Source organism: Neofelis nebulosa, chromosome 12 (assembly GCF_028018385.1).
Source record: "Neofelis nebulosa isolate mNeoNeb1 chromosome 12, mNeoNeb1.pri, whole genome shotgun sequence".
NCBI classification, from domain to species: domain Eukaryota; kingdom Metazoa; phylum Chordata; class Mammalia; order Carnivora; family Felidae; genus Neofelis; species Neofelis nebulosa.
In genome coordinates this window covers 52,683,661-52,709,952 of record NC_080793.1, presented here as the reverse complement: position 1 = coordinate 52,709,952, position 26,292 = coordinate 52,683,661, and the positions used below count along the sequence as shown (strand labels likewise).

General features: G+C 34.5%; 1 protein-coding gene across 4 annotated transcripts in view; it reads left to right on the top strand.

Annotated features, from left to right (window-relative positions):
* Window positions 1–26,292, top strand: part of CNTLN (centlein) — a 315,313-nt gene that overhangs the window by 120,674 nt on the left and 168,347 nt on the right. For 2 of the 4 annotated variants that reach the window (XR_009251688.1, XM_058695263.1), the window contains exons 7-8: window positions 2,020–2,182; window positions 12,731–12,925. Coding sequence is in view for 3 of the 4 variants with exons in the window: in XM_058695263.1 (XP_058551246.1) it covers window positions 2,020–2,182; window positions 12,731–12,925 (358 nt within the window). In the remaining variant the exon portion in view is untranslated. The remainder of the gene's footprint in view (window positions 1–2,019; window positions 2,183–12,730; window positions 12,926–26,292) is intronic. The other 2 variants (XM_058695264.1, XM_058695262.1) reach the window with 1 other exon arrangement.

Below are 26,292 nucleotides of genomic sequence, written 5' to 3'. Positions count from 1 at the left end.
GGGAGTATGCCTAGGACATAGCATGGTATGAGAGACAGGGGTATGCTATTCCCTTAGTTGATTTTTAATCCTCAGGTGCCTCATAGTGTGAGCATTTCCCTATTCTTGAGTATGTTTTTTTCTGACTAAAGATACATATATTTTGTTCCACATGACCCTTAAATGCAAGCCAGCTACTGATCTTCTCTTTAAGAAATAACAAATATTTCTAGCATTGGAAGAGAAGTAAATTTGCTGTGTTTCACATTGCACTGAAAGATGGTATGTTTTCTCCTCATTATGTCCCCGTTCTAAATGCAACATTTACTTGGGTTTCCAAACATATATCTTGACTATATACTGAGAGAGAATTTTATTATACATCTATTGCCTATCTTATTTGATAATTTTTACCAGTATTATTCTGGAAACGGCAGTACTCAGCAAGCATTCTTACTATGGGTCTCTCTTCCCCTCCTCATGTGAGCATTGTATGTCCTGCAGGCATTGCGCCATTATTGATTCTCTTCTCTCTCCTCTCTCATTTTTGGACTGTTATTTACTGCAGGTTTTAGTTTTTTTAAATAAATAGTTTTTTAAAATAAGTTACAAAAAGATGATGCTATAGTCTGAATGTGTCCACCCAAAATAATATGTTGGAATCCTAACACCTAATGTGATGGCATTAGGAGGAGGGGTTTTGGGGGATGTTTAGGTCATGAGGATAGAGCCGTCATGAATGGGAAAAGTGTTCTTCTAAAAGAGACCTCCCCGAGCTGCCGAATGTCTGTCTACCTTGTGAGGATACAAGAAGTCTCTGACCCAGAAGAGAGCCCTGACTGGGCACTCTGATCCCTGACTTCCAGACTCCACAACTATGAGAAATAAGTTTCTGTTGTCTGTAAACTACCCAATGTATGATATTTTGTGATAGCGGCCTGAAAGGACTGAGACAGACAGTGTATGTTCATGTATCTGTATGGATGGAGGGATTGTTGTGCTATTTGGAAAACGATATTCCAAACTTCTAAAAATAGAGCTCATTTCTCCCATATTAATATTTATCATCTTCAACAACTGTTTACCTATCTCCTTTTAAGATATGTAAAAGACTTACCTTATAGAAATTAATTTTTAGTTTGAGGTTATAGTTTTAAAAAAGTTCCATTAAAAAATACAGTCTCCAGAATACATATTATAATGTGTTGTTCTGTGAAATGTATTTCTATAAATATTTTTCTCTTCAAATTGAATATACAAAATATGTTCCAATTTTATGTGATCTGTTTCACATGGGATTCCCTACCATGGAACTCTGGCAACCCCTATACCAGGAAGTAGGGTTTTCCTGGACCCTTAGTGCCTTCATTACTACCACTACCAGTTCATTTGTTCTCCTCCTTACCAGTTGCACCCAGGATTGGTTGGAATCACTGTTTTCACCTTGTGTTGCTCTCCTTCCTTCTACCTTTTTTTTTTTTTTTTTTTTTTTTTTGCCTTATCTTTTCCTTCAGTCTGGATTAGAAGAGTCACAGGAATCCCCACCCAGATCTCTGAGGTTGCAAACTAGTGGTGCTTTAAGAAACTTTGGTTTGAAATTTAATTTGCCTTTTGGGATTCCTTTTAATGCATCTGAAGTTCTGTATAATATGCAATGAAAGTCTGACTTACCCTGTATTCAAAACTGATAACTATTGTTGGCATCAGTACTTATCAATTCTTGGAACTGAAGTGTAACTTAATTTCAATAAGAAGGTGGTGCTATGTCTGTATATCCAAGGTTTTTATTACTATCAAGCTATAAAAGAAAATTGATAAGTATTTGGCTTTGAAAGTCATAGTAGTTCTATCAATACTTTCTAGGTGTATGTGATAAATATTAAATACTTTATATGTTATTTCTTTCATTAATATGTTTGCCTGCAGTAAAAATAATAGATAAAAAAACTGGAAGACGATCTATAACTTAGATGAACACAGTTATTTAACTGAGATGGTCTTTATTCATGCTTGTCCCTGTTTATGGCTCGCTTTGCACAGGAAGGAGTTGCAGGAGCTGCAGAACCTATACAAACAGAACAGTGCACACACAGCACAGCAAGCGGAGCTGATCCAGCAGCTCCAGGTTCTGAACATGGACACACAGAAAGTACTGAGGAATCAGGAAGACGTCCACACAGCCGAAAGCATATCATATCAAAAAGTATGCTTCTATTCTGTCATAAAAGTGTAAATGTATATGGATGCACTTATACAAATATATAGAATTCAATTTTTTTTCAGATTTCAACATTTCTTTATTACTACTCCCTTTTACATATGTTTCTTCAAAATTAAAAATGAAATACAGCTCAATTTGGTAATATTTAAAATTTTGTGACTTTTCTATATGGCTGTTAAAGCTGAAACATTTAAGATATAGATGCAAATTTACTCTGTAGGATATTGTTTTTATAAATTGGAATTTCAATATCTACTATGAAACATACTGTGACTGTAGCCCCCAAACCAGAAAGGATTTGGGGAATGGAATTTCTCAGCCTTCTATTATGAGAAATCACTCCTCTGTTATGATTATAGTTTATGACCTAAAGCAGTCTTTCATTATAGAATTGTGCATTGTTTCATTGGCAAATCTGCACAGACACAAATGGGTATGCTGAGGAAGGCTTCAGGGTCAGTATTTTCCAAGGATGTTTCTCTTTTTTGTCTGCTTCTTTTAAGTAGTCATTTTACTTTACAGTTGTTTTAGGAACCACTTAAGAAGGCTTACCCAGCTATTTAGGCATGCTGACTGACTCAGCAACAATAATTATGGCTAGTAATTAAAAAAACCACCTTTATTGAATTCTTTATGTTTTGTGCAGTGTACCAAGTTATTTATAGAAATAATTTGGTTTCTGTATAGGTCAATCTCATAAGATTGATTTTATTCCTTTTTAATAGTTGAGGCAGCCAAGGCTTAGAGTGGTTAAATAGTGCAATCTGTGTTGTTGTTTTCTATTTAACTCCCTCTTCTAAAAAAGGACCATGAAAATCCAATACCTATAATTAACATTTTTATGTTAGTAGTAATAGTAAATAACTATTAAGTAAACGTTAAGCACTTATTTTTAAATAATGCTTTGGAACAGTGGTTTTCAATCTGTATTCTGTGTTCCTCTAGAGTTTCCCTCAGGATGCAGATGATAAGGAGGGAAGGGTAGCGCCTGTTCTCTCCACTTGGAATAGAGCTGCTTCCTCTTTTTGTTCTGTATGGTGGGATTGCCTATTTTGCTTTTGCCTCCAAACCAGGCTTCATTACTAAAATGACTTGGAAAATTGGATCTTATTAGTAACTTTAATTTTTTCATCCTTTTCACTTGTATATTTGCCTCAAATATTTCTTTTTCTTTCTTAATTTTTGCTTAAAAGCCCCCCACCCATGGCAATTTATATTCAAATACATCTTTAAGGTTGCTTGGTAATAACCTCATAACCCTTTTCTCTTATATGGTAATACTTCTTTTACTCTTTCTACTCTCAGCAAGAAAGAACTTGGTAAAGAGGAAAAAAGCAGTGTTTCCTTGGCTATTTCATTTTTCAATCTTGTGTTCTAAGAATTTTTTTAGTTGCTTGACTAAAAATTTAAGACAAAATGTTTCAGCCTTAATTCTACTTTTTGGCTGATTTTCTTTAGCGATCCCTACATAGAGCAACCATCTCTTTTATAACCTACTTGAGAACTTTTGTAGATTCTGAATCATTTCACACAATTGAATACTTAAACATTTTAAATTAAAATAATTATTACCAAAGTATTAGATGCTTGTGATAAATTCTTAAATAATACAGAAGTGTATGAAATGAAAATATAAAGTATTCTGTCTGCCTACCTGAAGCTCTTGCCCCAGAAGTAACCACTCTTAATATTTGAATGTATCTGAGAATTTCTCTAGGAGAACAGAATATTTTAAAATTATTTTCTTTGTTAATTATACAAACATTACAAGAATACATTATTATAAGAAACAGAAATAATAGTATAGAAGTCCTGATACTGCTAGTCTAACAGACTCGAATACCCTTCCACTCACCCCAATTCATTTCATCTGTCCCCAGGGATAATCATCTGAGTAGTCATTCCAGACCCTTTTCATGCATTAGATATTAGATGTGTGTGTACATACACACATAATCACAAATCGAGGCATGTTATAATTTTAATATTTATTAACTTACACTTACTGTTCTTTAACTTGTCATTTTCAAAAATGTGCATTGGATGTATTTCCACGACAATACATAGGGTTCTGGCTCTCCTCCTGCTCCTCTTTGTCCTCCAGCATGAACATATATAGTGTGGATTTATAATTTGATGATTATTACGGTCTTCCTCTCCAACTTTTTGTTGTTACCAACTTTCTCATAGAAGGAGATGTTCCCCATCTCTTCTATAGCATCATTTCCTTACTGGACCATTCCTAACCACATATAAACAGGCTGTGATGTCTCTGATCTGGGGAAAAGAACAAAACAAACAATAAAAAACATGTATTGACCCCCACTATATATATATTCCTTCCTTCTCTTCCTTTTCCTTTTCCAGCAGTATTCCTTGAAAAACTTAAGTTTTCTTGAAGTTCACCTCTCTTGTTCTCTCTTGAACCAACTCCAGTCAAGTTTTTACCCCTTTCATTCACTCTTCTAAAATTTCTCCTCTCAGAATTACTTGTGACCACCACATTGCTCAATTCAGTGATCATATATCAATCCTCATTTAATGTATCAGCAACATATGTCTTAGTTGATGACTCGCTGTTCCTTGAAATACCTTCTTTCCCCCACCCCCTCTGCTGACTTGCAGTGCACTACGGTTGTATAGTTTTCTTCCTTCAATTCTAGCTGTTCCTTTTCTGTTTCTTTCACATCTTTTCCTAGTCTCCATGTTGTCTAAATGTTAAAATGTCCCAGGCCCTAATTATAGGATGTCTTTTTTTTCCTGTGTTTAAATTCACACCCTACGTGATTTTATCCAGTCTCCTAGGCTTTCAAAATCATAATTGTCCATATGATGACTCCCACATTTGATTATCTACTCTGGATGTCTTGTGTGAACTTTAGGAAAGATATACATACATATATATCTATATATGTATATCTATCTATCTATATATATATATATACAGACACACATATACACATATATACATATATACACACACACATATATATATATATATTTTTTTTTTTTTTGAGAGCGAGCAAGCATGAGTGCTCATGTGCCCAAGTATGAGCGAGGGAGGGGGCAGAGGGAGAGGCAAAGAGAGAATCTTAAGCAGGCTCCATGCCCAGTGAGGAGCCCAGTGTGGAGCCCAATGCAGGGCTTGATCTCACAACTGTGAGATCATGACCCGAGGCAAAATCAAGTCAGACATTTAACCAGCTAGCTGAGCCACCAGGCGCCACTAGGAAAGAGTATATCTAATTGTGTGCTTAACATTTTTTAACTTGTGTGCCTAATAAGCATCTCAGATTTCACACCTTCAAACTAAGCTATTGTCTGCTTTGCCTTCAATACATGTCTGAAATTCTACTACTTTTACTACCCCTGTTGTCACCATTCTGTCCAAACCACTATCAGGTTTCACATGAATTCTTGGAATAGTTTCTCACTTTATTTCTTTCCTCCTGACCTTATCCCCTTTGAGTCCATTATCAACACAGATGTCAGGATGTTCTTGCTAAAACTTAGTAAGTCCTTCCTTCCTTTACCTCCATCCATTGGTTTCCTGTCTCATGAAAAATAAAACTCCAAGTTCTTGCTATAACCTGGGAGACTGTACATGATCTGGCTCTTCATTACCTCTCTGATCTCATTTTTGCAATCTCTTCTCCTTAATCTCTCCACTGCAGCCACACTTAATTCTGTTTTTTTCCCTTGAACATCCAAGTATTCTTCAACCTCAAGTTCTTTGCATTTGCATCCTCTTCCTGAAAGCTCTTCCCCCTGATGTCTGCATAGGTAACCTTTTTACTACCTTTATTCTTCACTTCTTACAGCTTAAAATCTAGTTGATCACTGATAATTGAGTAGCAGGAGTAAGATGATGTTGTATGTATGTATGATGTAAGTAATGTATGTTGTAATAGCAGAAGTACATAGCTTGGACCTTTTCCTATGTTTAGGGATAAGAGACTTCCTTTGATGAAGTGATATATGTGATATTTATTCTGAGAAGATAAGAAGACATCAGTGAAGCAATTTAATTTCTTATAATTCTTCTTATATGAAATCTACCTTAAGTCATAAATTCCCTAGTTAATGTCTTTACCAAATTGGGAGAAGTAGAGTTTATCAAACTCTAATTTGGAGAATTTTGAAACCTTATGCATGTTTCCCCAGGATTATGACAATGCTCCAAGAATCATTCTAGATAATGAGAGGTTTAATGGGAATATATTGTGCTTATGAATAATATAGAGGCAGGAAAAAGGAGCAAACTGACATCTGATGCTAAAGATCTGGCTTAATTTCCCTATTTAGTCTATTTATTGTACTCTCTTTTCTCTACTTTTTTTTTCTTTTCTCCACTTTGAATTCCTGTTTCTTCCAACTTGTTCCTCAAAAGTTACTTCTTAGAGGTGCTGTATAGGAAACTTAACTGATTTTTTACTTGATACTCATTCTGAAATTTTAATTCTCTTTGTGGTATTTTAATTTTAAAGTTATTTTAGATAATTATAATTGTTCATTCATAAAGTTTTCATTAGTATACTCACCTACACTCAATTCATAAGTTCTTAATTTATTTATATTTTGTGAATTTTGCCTGAAGTTAGTAGATACTACATTTAATTTTTCTTTGGTAGTCTATGTGTAAATAATTACCCATCAAAACACAGACAAAACCTTTTATAATTCCATCTCCCAGAGGCAAATGCTGTTTAACATTTTGAATATTTCCTTTCAGTCTTTTAAAGTGCATTTTAACATATCTGTGGATACACTAATATCTTTTATTTCACATTATATTAAAACAATATCATGACATATAACTATTTTGGGAATAGCAATATATTTAACCATATTTCCAGTGTTGATCATGTATGTTGTTTAAATTTTTTACTATTGTAAATAAAGGTGCAATAAACATTTCTTTGTTGTCAGTTCAGACCATTAGTATTCATTAGAGAGTATGGAATATGCAGACACACACACACACACACACACACACACACACACACCTCACACCCAGGCCTAGGAAACCATTCCTTTTATGAAAAAGCTAGTAACATCATATTAATGCTTTACAGTTTACTCTTAGTTCATACATAAAAAAGCCTCATTTAAGTTATTAAATGTTGAGAATGCACAGGACATCATGAAGTTTGAAGGGGACCTGTGGCCACATGAGAGATGATCAGTAAATGTTAAATTGTTGAACCTTAAGGAGTTGTGTGCAATGATATACCACTTTGGATAATGCAGTTTAAAAATCATAGATTCTTACTTGAAAGTAAGAGTATTTTCAAACTTTGCAGGCATATTTTTCTGTCTTAATTTAAATATTCTAGTCCACTTAATTTTTAACTATTTGGGTGAGTAAATAGTTCTAAAGTGGTAAAATATGGAGAAACTAAGAAGACAAGTAGAAAGGCCATCTAGTTGGAGCACAATCATAAACAAACAATATAAGATTTTATGATAAGCCAAGGAGAATCTGTGTTTCCATTTACACACATTTTAGAAACACATGATATAGGCTGAGGCACAATGCAAGTCATATCCAGCAACCATATAGTAATAGTGGTGAACATTTATTGAGCTTATTGTGTATTAGCAACTGGGAAAATGCCTTTTGTGTCACTAAGTCTCACACCAACCCTATATGGTATATTATTATTATTCCTTATTGTTTTATAGATCAAGTATTGAGGCTTAGAATATTGTTTAAAGATGGTAGAATTCAAATCTAGGTGATCTTGGGTCCAGAACCCACAATCTTAAACTCTATTACAAAGCCCACTGTATCATTCAGTTATACATAGAATAATGTGACCTTAAATGTTCTGTAAATAGATTCTGTAAACTTGCATCATTCATTCTCATCAAAATTCTTTTAATGTTCAGTAACTTTATGCTGGGAAATTTATCTTGATACCTAAGTTAAATGTTACTCAAAAGAGTTCATTGCTGGGTGCCTGGCTGGCTCAGTCAGAAGAGCATGTGACTGGTTCTCAGGGTCATGAATTCCAGTCCGATTTTGGGTGCAGTGCTGACTCCATTACATCCTTTTTGGTGAAGAGGGATCCTCGCATGTTACTATCCTCTGTGCAAAGGGCTGTCATCATTATTCTTCAGCCACTCTTTGTCCTGGTTATAAAAATGTGGTTTCTTTTATTATGCTATGGCATGGCAATTTTTAATTTTTTTAAAATTAAAAAAAATTTATATTCATTTTTGAGAGAGAGAGAGAGACAGAGAGACAGAGTACGAGTGGGGGAGGGGCAGAGAGAGGGAGACACAGAATCTGAAGCAGGCTCCAGGCTCTGAGCTGTCAGCACAGAGCCCAACACAGGGCTTGAACGCATGAACTGTGAGATCATGATCTGAGCTGAAGTCAGATGCTTAACTGACTGAGCCTCCCAGGCACCCACAAGTTAGGTCTTCTTAATTTACTATTTCTCATGGAGTTTCTGTTTCCTCTGTGCTCTTTCTTTCAGTTCTCTTCTCTTAACCCTTTTTTTTTTATTTTTGTTTTCCCTCCATTTCTCCTCCTTTCTCCCATTTATTAAGTTGATTTATTCCATAATATTCATTTCATTATCAGGAAAGATAAAATTAGTTGCCCTCAGTGGTAAGTTGAGGGGAACCTGAAAGGGAGACAAAGGTGAAGAGAGAAAACCGGAAAAAACTTTGAGCCCAGGAAAGAGGTGAAGCATATTTTTCCAGAGGTACCCATAACAAATCATTAGTCTTATACACAAAACCTAATAATGTGGAGGCCTCCTCTGGAAGAGACAGACCCATCAAAATAAATAAAAGTAAGCTAGTGTGTTTTCTTCTGCTGAGCCTGTAGCCATTTATAAGTTTTAATTGTTTTTCTACCTTTGCACATCATTTATATACATGTGTGTGATATAACTATAGATAGAGATTGCATAACATTTATAATTTCTAGACCATCTAATATGTTTGGGATACTATGTATGTGTTTTATCGCTTTTTGTACTATTTAATGATAATTATATGACACAAGCTAATATCAGTCTGGGAAAATAAGGAGTTAGCTGATGCATTCTTTCTGTTTAAACCGCATGTTAAATCAGAGTTTCTCTTCTCATTTTTCTGCTGCAAACAGATGTGGTTTTCAATTGTAGAAGTTATTGTCTCAGTCAGAGTAACAAATAGTATACTTAATCACTAAATAAGGAAAATTTTATTCTTTAGCCAAATTAGTCATTGGGTCACAGAGCATATGCACTTCCAAAATTGTAAAGGTTCATAAAGTATCTTGTTCCTTAACACTAATAAAAGCGAGGGAAGGAGAGTACTTCAGTAGAAGTCCCTGAAAATTAAAGGGCTTGGAGTTTGGTGTCCTGTTTCTGGAGATAACTTGCTTTCTATCCCCTAGAGATCCTCTTAACCTTTTAAACTTTAATTTCTTCAACAATAAACAGCATCAAGAATAGTAAGCATATTAAATTATTTATGGATTATAATGTACTTGTAAAGTGTATAAGGGAATGTATGATTAAATATTTTTATAGGCCAGAATCTTGCAAAAAATTCTGATCCATTTCAGCTTTTTGGACTCTAAGGGGAAAGAAATTGTCAAGAAAGGGGCCTGTCTGAAGAGTACTCTGAATGATTGTTACTGCTAATAAAGTTACTAATTCCAGATGCTAAACCAAAGCAGATGAATTAATTTGTTATATTACCTAATTTACTCACTTGAGACTTTTTTGACTCACTCTACTGTTATTAATATTATTATTATTATTTTGCCAAGCTACTGATGGCCTGGGGCCTAGAACTAACAATGGCTGCAGGGCTGTCTTTGTGTCCTTTACTCTGCGTCCACAACTGAGTGGGCTTACTGCTGTTGAATAAGTGAAGTCCAATCAGCCATCAAAGAAAATAGGAAGTAGGAGATGCGTATTTGGAATAAGAACCAAGGAATAAAAGAGTCTGTGCCAATTCCTGGAGTAGAGCTGGTCTAGATGATTTGTTCTGGGCCTTTTTGATTCTATTCCACCTGCTGCTGGGAAGGATGGATATTTTCAGAGAAAGATAGAGTTTGCCTCAGTATCTAGAGTTACATCAGATCAAGCCAGAACAACTTCTGAATAGGAGTGTACCTGTGTAAACTGCATGGCAGAGCAAAGTGGAGAACACAAGAGAGCAGTTAGTCTATTTTTACAGAGGCAAAAAAGAGGGGAGACGTGAGAGGAGACAAGAGAAGAGAGATAAAGACAGTGCCTTCTTTCATGTACGAATAGGCTCAGAACCTTATATCTGTGAAGGAAGATCCCAAGACATGACACTCAAAGAAAATATACCACACCCTTGGCACTAATGGTCAGAAATTTATCCTCTGTCCTAACCACACACTATCATTCTTCCTGTACCTTGAGCAGTGTAAGGGGAACTATAAGTTTTGCTTTGTCAACACTTGATCAATGTTCATGAGATTCTCAAATACTTGAAATTTGTAAATTCTTTTTTTTAATATTTTGAAATTGAGGTATAATTTGATATTTGTAAGTTATTTAACATTTTAAATATCTTACTAATATTTAATTTGTTAGTATTATTTTCCTACAATAAGATTAATTTTTATTGATTGTGTAAAAGCTGATTAGTATTATTAAAGCATACAAATAAGAGAGAAAGTAGTTAAATAATCTTTTAACTGACTCTGTATGCTGTTGGGCAGACCTTCATTTATCCTAGCTTCAAATGTCTCTAGAAAGTTTAGCTCTTGTCTCCAGATTTTGCTTTTTCCTTTTCTACCTGAACTCAATCATGAAAGCAGCAACACAGCACAGGTAGGTCACTATAAGGCCCACTCTGATCCCTTCATTGTTCCTTAAAGGCTGTCAGGTTCCTACTGTCTCTTCCCTTCTAGACTGATGCTCTCAACTGTGGAAAGGACATTGGACATACTCCCTGGTGTAAAGGTAATTGAGAGGGAAAGTACAGATTTGTTTCCTGAAATTCTTTATAAATCATAAAGGCAACCCTTCCTTTGTAATAATTGCTTAGACTTTGGCTGTAAAGTGAAATGGGTTATTTGAAGTATCTACAATAATACAGTGGTACAATCCCTGATAGGACACAAAATGTATATTGAGTATATTATGTCAGAGTGGTTTGGAGGATCTTGTTTTTATGACAAAGTATGTGTCTGAGAAAAAGCATTTAGAGAAGTTTTTCAAACCTTATTAAATTTTAAACTTAAAAAAAATTGAAGTATAGCATACATACAGAAAAGTACTCTGGCGTCTTTTGTGTAGTTAAATTTCTTTCCATGAGGCAAGGCCAGCTAATGGAAGATTCCCCCAATCTTAAGTTGGGTGAGCAAACCTAAAGACCTAGTGTATTAGCTACATAATTTTGAGCTTGGGAATTTTGCAAACTCCCAAATTTGAGCAAAAAACCTTGGGGATTTTTGCTTTATTATAAGATCTTACTACCTCACTACTAGCCCTACTAAAAATCCCAAATATTGTGATTCTTAGGTCACTTTCCCAGTGTCATCAACAAATATACATATGGATTTTTTATGTAAATCAGTTATCACAAATTGAATTATCCCTTTTGTCACAATTTTAAGTTAGGAGTTTCATCACCAAGTAAGTTTATGAATACTGGAGGAATACCATTGTGAAACATATGTGACTCTGTATGAAACCGCTTATATACATGCCATATACTGTCTCACTTTTAATAAACTCTAGTTTTAAATTTATTTAATTCTGCCTTGAGTTAAAAAAATTTTTAAGTTATCTATCATGGCTTCAGAACATGTCTTCTATCACACTCTGTCGAAGGTCTTCAGTTATCCCCAGTTGCCTACAGGAACAAGCGCACCTTCCTTAATCTGGTGTTCAGGAGTCTTTACATTCTGTCTGTTGTCTTACTGCTTGACTGTCTCTTGCTATTCCTTCTGCCTCCTCCTCCCCTGTTGGCAGCAGTAGATGCTAATTTATACTAAGTGGGACTATATCAGTTAAACTTAATGAACTCTCAATGAAAGACTCTTGGTTTTTCCTTTCTTTCTTTCAAATGTATATATTGAGTTCAGTTGGGTTGATATATCTTATGCTCCCTGTCTCTTCTTATAATAGTACAAAATGTTTTCATGTGTCTGCCACCTTCAGAATGACTTTTTGTTTCCATTCAATTCCTATAATAGTATTATGGCTCAGTTCAGGTCCTTTCTTTTTCGTAAAGCCCTCTAATAATAGCTAAGCTTAAAGTGTTTTCACCCGCCTTAGGAATTTTAGCATGCTTTTCCTATATTACACTGGCCAATAATACATACTGCCTTTTTAATATCAATTGTAGTTTTATATTGATAATTGATTATATTATTTCGTTTTCCATTTGTTTATATCTTGTTTCTGGAATATTAAAATCACTTGAGAGCAAGTATTATATCATATGTAGTCTTTATAGATATGTATATGCATGTGTGTATATTTACACAGACATGATTGTTTTATTGATTGTTAATAAATTTGGATCTATTTTTTGAAACAGCTTTACAATGAGTTACATATTTGCTTTGAAACCACAAAATCAAGTGAAGCTATGCTCCGGCAAAGTGTTGTTAGTCTTCAAGATCAGCTATTTCAAAAAGAGCAAGAAAATGCTAAATTAAAAGAAAAGCTTCAGGAATCACAAGGAGCACCCTATCCTTTACCTCAAGAAAGTGATTCAGAGCACTCAGAACAGGTGAGAGACATTTTCTAAAAATGTTACCCAGTACAATATCAAATTTTCTCCTACAATTGACTAAAGCACATTTAAATAAATTTATATATATATCAGAATGTAAGTGTTGGAAGATGGTTTTATATTGTGCTATTTTTTGTACTCTTTGTTGACATCAATGTTATGTACAATATGGATTCATATAGAAATGCATATAGAAATATAGGGTGGGGTGTCTGGGTCACTCAGTTGGTTAAGCATCTGACTTCAGCTCAGGTCATGATCTCATGGTTTGTGGGTTTGAGCCCCATGTCGGGCTCTGTGTGGACAGCTCACAGCCTATAGCCTGCCATGGATTCTGTGTCTCCCTCTCTCTCTGCACCCCCCCCCCCCCCCACCTATGCTCTGTCTGTCTCTCTCTTTCTCTCTCTCAAAAATAAATAAACATTAAAATAAATATAGGGTATAACTGGCATAGTTATGATGATGAAACACTTGACTGAAATATAATAACGAACAGCAAATTAATAGGTCATGCCCATTTTGAGACTTTTAAATTGAATGAGGAAATGGAATGGAAAGAGTATAAATTGGAAGTGTCATAAAGTAGTTGCATAATGCCTGGTATATGATACTTACTACCATTTAGTCCCAATTTTGCCACTATCTTGATGTATGTTTTTGGACAGGACCTTTCTACCTACTTCCTGGTGCAATTCCAGCTTCTGAGGTAGTGTAAATGTAAAGATAAATATGCAGGTTCAGGAGTCAGGTAAACCTGGGATCAGATTACAGCCCTGCCTGTGAGCTTTGTGAACCTGAGCAAGTTTCCTAACCCTTTAGCCAAAGTTTCCTCATGAACAATATCATAGAGTTTTGTAAGCATTAATGAGAGAATGCATATCAAGTGCAGAGTTTGGCACATAGAAATGTTCAGTGATATCTCTTTAAGATAATCTTAAAGGTAACTTTCAGCTCTAAATATATAGTGTAAGGGGGTGCTTGGGAGGCTCAGTTGATTGAGTGTCTGACCCTTGATTTTGGCTCAGGTCATGACCCCAGGGTCCTGGGATCAAGTGTCATGCAGGCTCTGGGCTGAGCATGGAGCCTGCTTAAGATTCATATTCTCAATCTCTCTCTCTCTCTCTCTCTCTCTCTCTCTCTCTCTCTCTCCCCCTCCCTCTCTCCCCCTCTCCCTCTCCCCCTCTCCCTCTCCCCCTCCCCCTCCCTCTCCCTCTCCCTCTCTCCCTCTGCCCCTTTCCCCTGCTCATGTGCTCTCTCTCTCAAACTAAAAGAAAAAAATTCAAAATATGTATATATATTGAAAGAAAATAATCTCATTTCTGTAAGTTTATTTAAGTTCTAAGGCACTTGGCATTTCTTTACATTTTACAATGTATTAATTTAGTTCAGAAATGGAATTAACACAAACATATAATTGAGTACTTAAATGGTTATTAATGATCCTTTAACAGTAATTTTTGAATCTAGCTTATTTTGTCTTGCTAACAATTCAACCTTAAGGCAACAGTTTTTAATATAATATAATATAATATAATATAATATAATATAATATAATGTAATTTTTTAAAGTTTATTTATTTTGAGAGAGAGAAAGAGCATGAGCAGGGGAGAGGGGCAGAGGGAGAAGGAGAGAAAATCTCAAGCAGGCTCCATGCTGTCAGCATGGAGCCCAACTTGGGGCTCAATCATGACCTGAGATCATGACCTGAACTGAAATAGAGAGCCAGACACTTAACTGACTGAGCCACCCAACCACCAAGACAGCAGTTTTTAAATTTGTATTGCATTATATTACATTTTTTGGATAACAGGTGCACAGAATTAATCATAAAATTTGTACCATGACATAGTATTATGTTACACACATAGGCCTATTTTAGTTATTTTAATTTACTTGTTTGTTTATTACAATAAATGGCCTTTGTCCCATCAACTAATCCAAGAATAGAAGATGATTAATGACTTACATCTACTTGTATGCTCCTGCCCTATCTGGTACCCTGATTCTCTCACCAAAGTTAACCACTAAACTGTTAATATTTATTTATTTTGAGAGAGAGGAGGAAAGGGCAGAGAGAGAAAGGGAGAGAGAATCCCAAGCAGGCTCTGCACTAACAGCATGAAGCCCGATATGGGGCTCACTCTCACAAACCATGAGATCATGACCTGAGCCAAAATCAAGAGTTTGACGCTCAACCAACTGAGCCACCCAGGCACTCCTCATTCTGATTATTTTGGTTTTATCGCCTTAAAATTATGAGGAAGTAATATGTTGTTTAGTTTTATAATTTATAAAAATACCATAATGTGTTGTTGCCTGGGGTTTGGCAGTTTTGATTTATCATTATGTTATTAAGATTCACTTATGTTGTTTGGCTTAGCTGTTTATTTTTGCTCATTTAAAATTTTCCATTTTATGTGATTATATCATAAGTATTTATACATTCATTTCTAGATAAGTATTTGGGTTATTTAGGTGGAATAAATATCCAGGAATGGAAATCCTGGGTTTAGAGTATAAAAATGCTACTTTCACAAAATACTTATTTTTCAAAGTGGTTTTCATAAATTTTACTCCACCAACGATATGTAAGAGATCTGTTGATTCCCATCCTCCTTAACACTTGGTATTGTCACACTTCTTAGTTTGTTGGCAACTAATTCAAGTATGATTTTTTATTTTGATCTTAATGTGCATATCAGTGATAAAAAAAACATCTCTGAATGATTACTAGCCAAGTGCATGCCCTCTTCTGCAAAACTTCTATTTACGACTTTTATCCATTTTTCTGCTGGATTCTTACTGATTCATGAAAGTTATTTATGTTTATTTTTGAGACAGAGACAGAGCCTGAGCAGGGGAGGGGCAGAGAGAGAGGGAAACAGAGTCTGAAGCAGGCTCCAGACTCTGAGCTGTCAGCATAGAGCCCAACTCAGGGCTTAAACTCAGGAACCAGGGAGATCATAACCTGAGCCAAAGTCGGACACTTAACCAACTGAGCCACCCAGGCACCCTTAGTTTTGCTTATTTTTAAACCTTACAGTATCTTTTTTTTTGGTAGCTGTCCTTTATCACATTGAGGAAGTTCCCACTATTCATAGTTTGATGAAAGCTTTTTCATGAACAGGTATTGAATGTATACAACACATCTTTTAAGATGATAGTAAGCCTTTTCTCATTTATTCTGTTAACATGGTGAATTACATTGATTGATTTCAATTATTAATTTAATTTTGCATTCCTGAAATAAATCTAACTTTGTTGTAATGTTTTATTGTTTTTGTATATTGCTGAATTTGATTTGCTAATGTTTTGCTTTGGATTTTTACATCTATATTTATGAGGAATATTGGGCTATGGTTTTCCTTTCTTGAATGTTTCTTGTCAGATTTTTGTATCAAAGTGATGCTGGTGTCCTAATAGAAATTGCAAAATATTCCTTCTTACTAGAAGAGTTTGGGTAAGACATACTGTTTCTTGCTTAATATAAACACTGAATGCTTTCCTTCTAAGGTAAGGAACAAGTCCATTCTTTTCAGCACTGTACTGGAGATTCTAACTAGTACAAAAAAAGGCAAGAAACAAAATCACCAATTACAAATAAGAAAGTGAAACTCTTTTTATTCACAGACAACATGAACATCTGTATAGAACTCTACTGAATCTATGGTAAAGCGCTTAGAAATAGTAAGTAAATTTAGCAGTATTGCAAAATACAACATCACTTTATAACAGTTATATTTCTTAATATTAGAAAGAAATAATTAGAAATTGAAAAATTTTAAATACCATTTATAGTAACATCAAAGCCTATGTAATAATTAAGGATAAATTTAGCAAAATACACACTTGATCTATACACTGGAAAGTACAATGGACATACATACATACATACATACATATATACATAAATGGACAGCTATGCCAAATTCATGAATCAGAAGATAAAATATTGTTAAGATTCAGTTCTTCCCAAATTAATCATTCATTTTATTTCAATCACAATTCCAAGAAGCTTTCTTTTCCTTTCCTTTCCTTTCCTTTCCTTTCCTTTCCTTTCCTTTCCTTTCCTTTCCTTTCCTTTCCTCTTTTCCTTTTCTCTTTTTCTTTTCGTATTTTTTCTTTTCTTTTCTTTTCTTTTCTCTTTTCTTTCCTTTCCTTTCCTGTCCTTTCCTTTTCCTTTTCCTTTTCCTTTTTTCTTTTCCTTCCCTTCCCTTTCTTTTCTTTTTCTTTTTGAGAAATATAAGCCAGTTCTAAGATCTTCAGGGAATGGCCAAGGCCAGGGACCTAAAAGAGCAAAATCAAGTTTCATAAAGAAAAAAAATTAGAGGAATTACACTATCTGATTTTTATACATATTTATCAGGCTAAAAGAAAATCAAGATAGTGTGGTATTGGCATAATTATTGACAAAATAATTAGTAGAACAGAATAGAGTCCAGAGAAATACCCACTCATATATGTCACTTTATAGTAACTCTTGAAATGAGGATAGGGTAAGTCACTTTATTCTTTTTTAAGAATGTTCTGTATATTCTTGCTTTGTTGCTTTTTTATAGAAATTTAAAAAAAAATTCATGTTTGTTTTTGAGAGAGCATCAGTGGGAGATGGGTAGAGAGAGAGGGAGACACTGAATCCAAAGCAGGCTCCAGGCTCTGAGCTGTCCACACAGAGCCCAACACAGAGTCTGCTGCAGGACTGAAACCCACGACTGTGAGATCATGACCTGAGCTGAAGTTGGATGCTTAACCAACTGAGCCACCCAGGTGCTACTTATGGAAATTTTAGTATCAGCTCATCAACTTCATAAATAAGCATTTGTTTAGAAATTGTTTCTAATTTAACTTGTGATTTTCTTCTTGCCCATTTGATAACTTAGATGTGTATTGCCTCCTTTTGAAATATTTAGGAATTTCTTTTCCCTGTACAGATCTTCCTTAACTTACAATGGAGTTACATCCCCATAACCTAATTTGAAAATAATGTATGTTGAAAATGTGCTTAGGGCACCTGGGTGGCTCAGTCAGTTAAATGTCCAACTTTGGCTCAGGTGATGATCTCATGGTTCATGAGTTCGAGCCCCATGTCAGGCTCTGTGCTGAAGGCACAGAGCCTGGAGCCTGCTTCAATTTCTGTGTCTCATTCTCTCTCTGCCCTTACCCCACTCACACTTTGTCTCTCTCAAAAATAAACATTAAAAAAATTTTTAATGAAAAAGAAAATATCCTTAATATATCTAACCTACCAAACACCACAGCTTAGCCTAGCCTATGTTAAACGTACTCAGAATACTTCATTAGCCTACAGTTGGGCAAAATCATCTAGCACAAAGCCTATTTTGTAATAAAATATTGAGTATCTCAGGTAATGAATTGAATACTGCACTGAAGGTAGAAAACAGAATGGTTGTACGAGTATGGAATAGTGGTAAATGTTCTTGTGATCGATCATGTGGCTGACTGTGAACCGAGGCTCACTGTTGTTGCCCAGCATCGTGAAAGAGGATCCTACTGCAATATCACTGGCCTGGGAAGAGATCACAATTCAAAATTCAAAAATACAATTTCTATTGGGTTCACATTGCTTTCTCATTATCATAAAGTTGAAACATCATACGGCTGAACCATTGTAAGTCAGGGACAATTTATATGTGTTATTTCTATTCACTCTACTATATTGTGGTCAGAAATAGTAACTGTGTAATGTTACTGTATTTGAAACTTATTGTATCACCAGAATATGGTTTATGTATAGTTGCAAATAATTTGTATTCTGCAGCTTTTAGGTGGGGTGTTCCTTAAATATCAATTTTAATTATGTCGTTGTTGATAATGTTCAGATCTTCTGTCTTTAATGATTTTTGTATTTAATTTTTTATCAGTTTTTCTGTCAGTTGCTAAGAGAGAGGTGTTAGAATCTCCCAATATGATTATTGATCTTTCTATTTATCCCTTTAATTTTATTAATTTTTGCTTCACACGCTTTAAAGGTGTTTTATTTGCTGTATACAATTCCTGATTATCATGTCTTCCTGATTACTTGAACTCTTTTAATTATAATAATATTCTGTTGACTTGAAACCCAATTTTATGTTAATTGATCCTATCCAACTCTTTAATGGTTACATTTTACATGGTATACCTTTTCCCATCCTTTCTATTTCCACCTATAGGTGTCTTTATGTTAAAGTAGTAGGGTTCTGTGTTTTTTATTCATTATGACAATTTTTTTCCTTTTCATTGCAGTGTTAATTCACTTAAAGTTAATAAAATTACAGGGGCACCTGGGTGGCTCAGTCAGTAAGCATCAACTTCAGCTCAGGTCATGATCTCCCTGTTCATGGGTTTGAGCCTTGTGTCCAGCTCTGTGCTGATAGCTCAGAGCCTGGAGCCGGCTTTGGATCCCTCTCTCTGCTTCTCCCCAGCTAACACTCTGTCTCTGTCTCAAAAATAAATAAACATTAAAAAAATAAAAAAAACAAACACATACTTAAATGATTTAAAAAAATAAACTTAAGGGGCGCCTGGGTGGCTCAGTCGGTCAAGTGTCTGACTTCAGCTCAGGTCATGATCTCACAGTCTGTGAGTTCAAGCCCCACATACATATATATATGTATATATATATATTTTTTTTTTTGAGAGAGAGAGAGAGACAGTGGGAGAGGGGCAGAAGGAGAGAGAGAGAGAGAGAGAGAGAGAGAGAGAGAATCTTAAGCAGTCTCCATGCTCATGCTCAGCACAGAGCCCGATGCAGGGCTTGATCCCAGGACTCTGGGATCATGACCTGAGCTGAAATCAAGAGGTGGACACTCAACCAACTGAGCCATCAAGGTGCCCAAACTCTATATATTTTTAAGAGCAATTAAAAAATTTCTGTTTCCTGTCTTCTGGACCCTGCTGTTTCTGATAATAAGTCAGAGGGACTTTGTTTCATTGTTTACTTAAATGTGATGTTCCAGCTTTGTCTAGCTTCTTTTAAAAAAATAATTTAGTTTTAAGCATTTTAACTACTTGTTTCCAAGTATGGTTTTCATTGTAGTCAGCCAGCCTTCTTCCAGTTGCTGGGTTTCATGATTTTTGTAAAATAAATAAATTAATTAATTAATTAATGAAAATAAAATTTGTTTTTATTTATTTCAGTAAGTTGGGGAAAAGTGTTGACATTGTTTCCTCAATTATTTTTCTGACTCCTTTCTCCTCTCCATTTGAGATTCCCATTTCACTTGTATTAGACTTTTTAGTGTTGTCAGTGAGATCAGTGAGTCTCTCTTCATTTTTTCAATCTTAATATCTATGTATCTTCAAATTAGCTAATTTCTGTTAATGTAATTGACCTTAAAGTAACTGACATTTCTGTTATCCCTAATTTGCTTTTACGTCTTTCTGTGAAATATTCTTTAAATATTGTATGTTTCAGTGCTGGAATTTTCATTTGATTCATTAGTATAGTGTTTTCCTATTATTTATAGGAGTTTTCTTGTTTGTTTATATCTTGCAAACATATTTTTCCTTAGGTCCTTATTGTAATAGTTAAAATAGGTCTTTTAAAATCGTTAAATTTTAATTCCAACTTTTGGGACTCCTTGGGTTTGTTGATTAGCGGTTTTCTTTTGCTTTTGAACGTGGGTCACATTAATGTTTTCTCTGTGTCTAATAATTCGAGATTGTGTAGTGTATATTGTAACAGATATGTTATAGATACTCTGGTTTCTGTTGTACTACTTACATAAGTACTGAAGTTTTTTTGTTTTGGTTTTAATCAGAATTTAACTAGGTTAGACTTAAACTCTAAGCCCTAGTTCCCTTCAGGTTGGTGCAGTTAAATTGCTTTTATGTTCTTTTCACCTATCCGGATTGTTTAGAGGTCTGCCTAGTTGCATGAATATTTGAGGTATTAGTCATACTTTTTTCTCTTTTCTAAAATTTCCCCTTTCTGGCGGCAGTGGCAGGCCTAAACTTTGTTCCTGTAAGTTTCTATTGGAATTTTAGCCTTCCGACCCAGTATCTCTTGTGGGCCACCCTCAGGTGAAAATTCATAAAAATGGGAAGATCACTCAATGGTGTTCTATTTTCCAAGGATCAATTCTTGTCCAGATTCTTCCTCTGTTGATTATTCTCTATTATCTTCAGATGGTTATTTTTATATTTTGCTCAGTGTTTAAACAGTTATATGCAGAAGGCTTAATCTGAGAGGATCAACTCAGCCATTATTGTAAGTGAACTCCCCAGTCTTTTGACTTTGTAGAGTGTAACTTACACCTACTTAATCACTTTAATGCAATGCAAGGAACTTAATACATTATCCTTTATCTCTTCACCTTTTTTTGTCTTCTTTGTCTTATATTTTGACCCTATATATATATTTTACCCTGTAAGACATTATCATTATTATCACTAAAAAATTAGTATTCATATAGAATTTTTATTCATCTGAGTGGTCTTCCTTCTTTTCTGCAGTTCTGTGTTTCTGTCAAGGATCTTTTGCCTTCTGTATTAACAATCCTCCAGTATGGGTAGATCTGAGAGAGCTGAGGGGAGAAAAGTAAGGGGTGACCTCAGAAATGTAGATGTGGGCTCAGGTCTCCTAGGGCCTTGTTAGGCCACCATAAGGATGTAGGTCTTACCCTAAGTGAGATGGAAGTTCATTGGTGTGTTTCAAATAGAAATGCAGCATGGAACCTATTGGAGTGTTTCAATCAGAAGAATGATAAGATCTAACTTACAGTTTTCAAAGGATCACCCTGGCTGCAATACAGAAAAGACACTGCAGGGAAACAAGGATGAGAACTGGGGGACAAACTTAAGAGACTGCTGTGAGGGTAAAGATGAAACTCAGTGGGTACTTAGATTAAGTTGTGAGACATAGTTTGATTTTGGAAATATTCAAAGGTAGAGCCCACAAGATCTGAAGGTGCCTTAGATGTGAAGTATGGGAAGAAGGGAGGAATTAAAAATGAATCCAGGATTCCCAGGGCTAACTGGGCAAACAGGTTTGCCATATTCTGAGGCAAGAAATATTATTCTAGCATTTCTCCTAGCAGGAAGGAGGACACTGAAGTTATACAAAGAGAAGTGGAAGCCCTGACTCAGGGAAATAGTAATAGGAATGGAGAGAAATGGGTGACTTGGGATTTTGCTACAACTTAGTAACATATTCTTTATCATGTCCTTACTGTAACTCTTCTTGAGGATTTAGTCCACCTAGACTCATCTTTTCATTTATCCATTCTTCCATCCATCCATTTGTTATTTATTCATTCATGCATTATTCAGTTACATAGTCAGTGCTTATTAAAATTCTGTATTCTAGGTATGAGAATTAATGTGAAAGAATACAAAGAGGAATAAGATAGTCTGCTTTTATGAATCTTATAGATAGCTATGCAGACAAGAAAGTAATTATTATAAAATGTGCTATAATGGAAGCATGAGCAAACTTTGTGGAAAGAAGCTTTACAAGGAACATGTGTATGGAGAGGAAGAGAGTTGTCAAAGCTTTCACAGAGAAAGTATACTGTATGTCAGTTTGAAAATTCTTTAGGAGTTTTACCTTGGTGGAAATGAATTGGCATAGGCCCTGAGAATAGTCTAGGTAAGTGCTTCTCAGATACTTCTGATGGGACTTTTTGTGCATGATTTTTGGGGGTTACATTTAGAGTAATAGATTACAACATAAATTCTGTAGTCTGGATCCCTTGTTACCTTGGACAGGTTACTTAATTTCTCTAAGTCTCAGTTTTATCACTTGTAAAATGGGTATTATAAAAGTACCTACCTCACAAGAGTTTTATGAAAATTACATGGTGGGCATTTAGAGTAATAGATTACTAATTAGTTGTCTTAATATATAGAAAAAGCACTTCTTGTGTCATGTTAGTAAATTTGAAATGTTTTCCTATATTGGTGGTGATTTATCTTCTCTTCTTCCTGATCTCACTTATAATCGGAATTATTGGTAAGCTAACTGACAGGGTTTGCCACAGAAAAGGGCAAAGCTAATTGGTTCATATGGGATTAAAACCTGTGACCTTTGATTTCTTAGCACCCTGCTCTTAACTAGCTGAATTCTGAATGACTGCCTATTCTTATTTCAGAGTGCTTGTTTATCTTTCTCATGCAGAAGTTCTGTTTTTTTTGCCTTGGAGGAATATCTTGCAGTAGAGGACAAGAAAGAAACCTCAGCCTTACATTTACCTGTGAATGAGATTCACTTCAGGTGGCTAACAGCAGACCACAAGATTGGAGTTGTGAATTTTAACCACATGCTTGTTTATTTTTATTTTGTAGGTTTTTCACTGATGGTCTATTCCTTCCTTTCCTAAGTGGCAGAGAACTGTTTTTCTGTGTTGTTTTCCTTTATGTTCTCACTTTCTTTTCAAAAATTTTATTACTAAATCTTTGAAATCCACAGAAAGATAAATGTAATGTCTATGTACCCAACCAGTACTCTTGATGTGCTCCTCTTTGATCCCATTTTACTTATTTTCCTAATGGTAATCACTCTCTTGGATATTAATTTAAAATTTTTTTAAGTCCTACCTATTAAAACTGTTTTCTTAAATAATTTATCATTTGTTTTTTTTTTTTATTTAAACCTTAAAAATATCCTCCTCTTTGTCTACTATGCTCTGAAACTGTTTTTTTCTTTAACTTTATTTTTGTAAGATAACTCACGGCTGTTGAGTGTAGCTATACCTTTTTCCCCTTTCTCTGAACAGTCTATTGTATAGATGAACTACAATTTACTTATCCACTCTTTTTGTCAGTGAACATTTTTTTTAGCTATAGGAATTTTTACACACTGCTGCTATGAACTTTGTAGTACATGTGTCCTTACCCACATGTGCAAGACTTTCTCTAGGATATATTTCTAAGGGTGAAATAGCCTGTCATGGATATGCAAATGATCAGGCTTACAAGAAAATGCCAAATTGCTTGCCATAGTGGCTGTCTAAATTATAGGCTTCTTAGTTGCATTCTTAAAAGGGATAAAATAGTATCTCATTCTGGTTTCAGTTTGTATTTCTTTGATTTCCAATGAGCTTGAGCATTTCACGTTTATGTTACATGATATACCTGTTTGTATCTTTTACTCATTTTTCCATTAGAATGCTTGTCTTTTTGTTGAGGTTCTTTATTTTAGATGCTAATCTTTTGTTATTATATTATTGACCATAATGTAAGGTTCTGTATTACATAAACTCCAGATCTCTGTGGCTTAAAATAATTTATTTCTTCTTTACATAGCTCACCCATGTGAGTATTACTTGGATTTTCAACTTCTAAGCAGTGATTTAGAGATCTAGGCTCCTTACATCTTTGGGCTCCTGTTAGCTTTCAGTTTGACTACTAAAGTCGTGCTGCAATCATGTCTACTCCAGCCAAAAAGAAGGGAAAAGGGGCCTAGAGAAACATATGTAGGAAGTTTTTATGAATAAGGCTTCAAAGTGGCACATATTACTTCTGCCAGCATTATTTGGCAAAGAATTGCAAAGAATATTGGGAAATATGAGCCCCCAAATATTGGGCAATAAATATGTGTCCATTTCCAAAGAGAGGAAGTGAGTTTAGAGATCAGACAGTAGTCTCAGCTTTCAGTTTTAATTGTTGAAACTGTCTTCTTGTGGCTTGTCTTTTTACATGTTCTATGGTGTCTTTTGAAAAATGGCTATTAATTTTAATATAGTTGAATACCTCATCGTTTTCTCTTAGACTTTGTGTTTATTGTATCTTGTTTAAGAAATCCTACCTTATCTTGACCTCAAAAGATATTTTTGTCTAAAGTGTTATAGTTTTGACTTCTACATATAAGCCTTTATGTGGAATTGATTTTTGTTTATTGTGTAAAAGATTATTCAATTTGGTTTTTGAAAAATCTAAGAATCTGTCTGTTTCTTCACTTTTTATTGTGTTAATAATCACCCCTTTTGTCAGTGATCTGCATTGGTTCCTTTGACATTTTTTATTTCATGTATAAATGGGTCTGTATTTAAGTGGGTCTGTTTTAGACTCTGTATTCATTTGCATTGGGTAATTGTTTGTAATCTCTGAAATAACACTGTGTTATAGCTTTATAATGAATATTGATATCTGATACGATAGATCTCTTCAATGTATTCTTCTTCAACAGTGCTTTGGATATTCTTGATCCTTTACTCTTCAGTATAATGTTGTAACCAGCTATCAAGTTCCCTGAAAAATGTTATGGGAATTAATTTGGGAAGAATTGACATTTTTAGCATTTTAAATCTTTTTTATCTGTAAATATGCTATGTCTACTTCAGTTTAGGACTTCTTTTTCGTTTAAACAAAGTTTTATAATATTATCCATAGTGGTCTTATATCTCTTTATTAGATATGTAATATCTACTGTCTCTTATTAGATTCTGAATGGCTTACATTTTTGTTGCTGTTTAGCTACTTGTCTTTTTGTTAGATTTTCTGTTTCTTCTGAATAGCAATGCAGTTGATTTTAAAATGTTTATCTTATATCCAGTCACCCTGTTAATTTCTTATTAATTCTAATATGTCTTATAGATCCCTCTGGGTTTTCTATGTGGATAGTCTGTAAATTATGACACTTTTTTTCCCTTAAAAATCCTAATGTGTTACTCACAGAACAAGTTACTCACAATCCAAAGTTTTACTATATATGTAGTATTTCTGTAGTTAACTCAGGCACAGAAATCATTTGTTGTAGTGACATATTTGTTCAGTGAGATTAGTTTTATTGATTTAATTAATAAAATATATATTGCCTGGTAAACAATCGGGGTTAATTAATTTAAAAGTTAAAAAAAAATCCTAATGTGTTATACCAATGTTTTTACATTTTACCATACAAAAGTTCAATAGAAGCAGTAAGAGTGGGTGTACTTGTCTTGTTTTTTAATTTTAAAGGTAATATTTCATCTTGGATAAGAAAGTTAGCCATAAATTTCTTATGGATACTTTTTATCAGTTTAAGGAGCCTGATTAATATCATATATAAATGGTGGTAAATTTTATCAAATGTTTTATTTTTTATACCTGAGCCATTCCCAACCTTTCATAAGCTAATTCATTCATTTTACTGATATTTTATTTGTTTTTTAAATCTTTATTTATGAGGGTAATTGGTCTGTTATATAATTTTTGTATTGTCTTTATCTTGTTTTGCTAATAAGACTAGCCTTGTGCAATGAGTTATTGAGCTAAAGAGAGAATTCGAAAATTGACCTATAAACCTCAGAATGTAGTACCGAAACACAACATAATGGGAAATATGAAAGAGTTTAAGTGGATATGGAGGAGTGAATGAGAAGTTCAAACCATGTCTATTTATAAAAGGTAAGGTAGAGAAGAGAGGCATGGCAGTAAACTC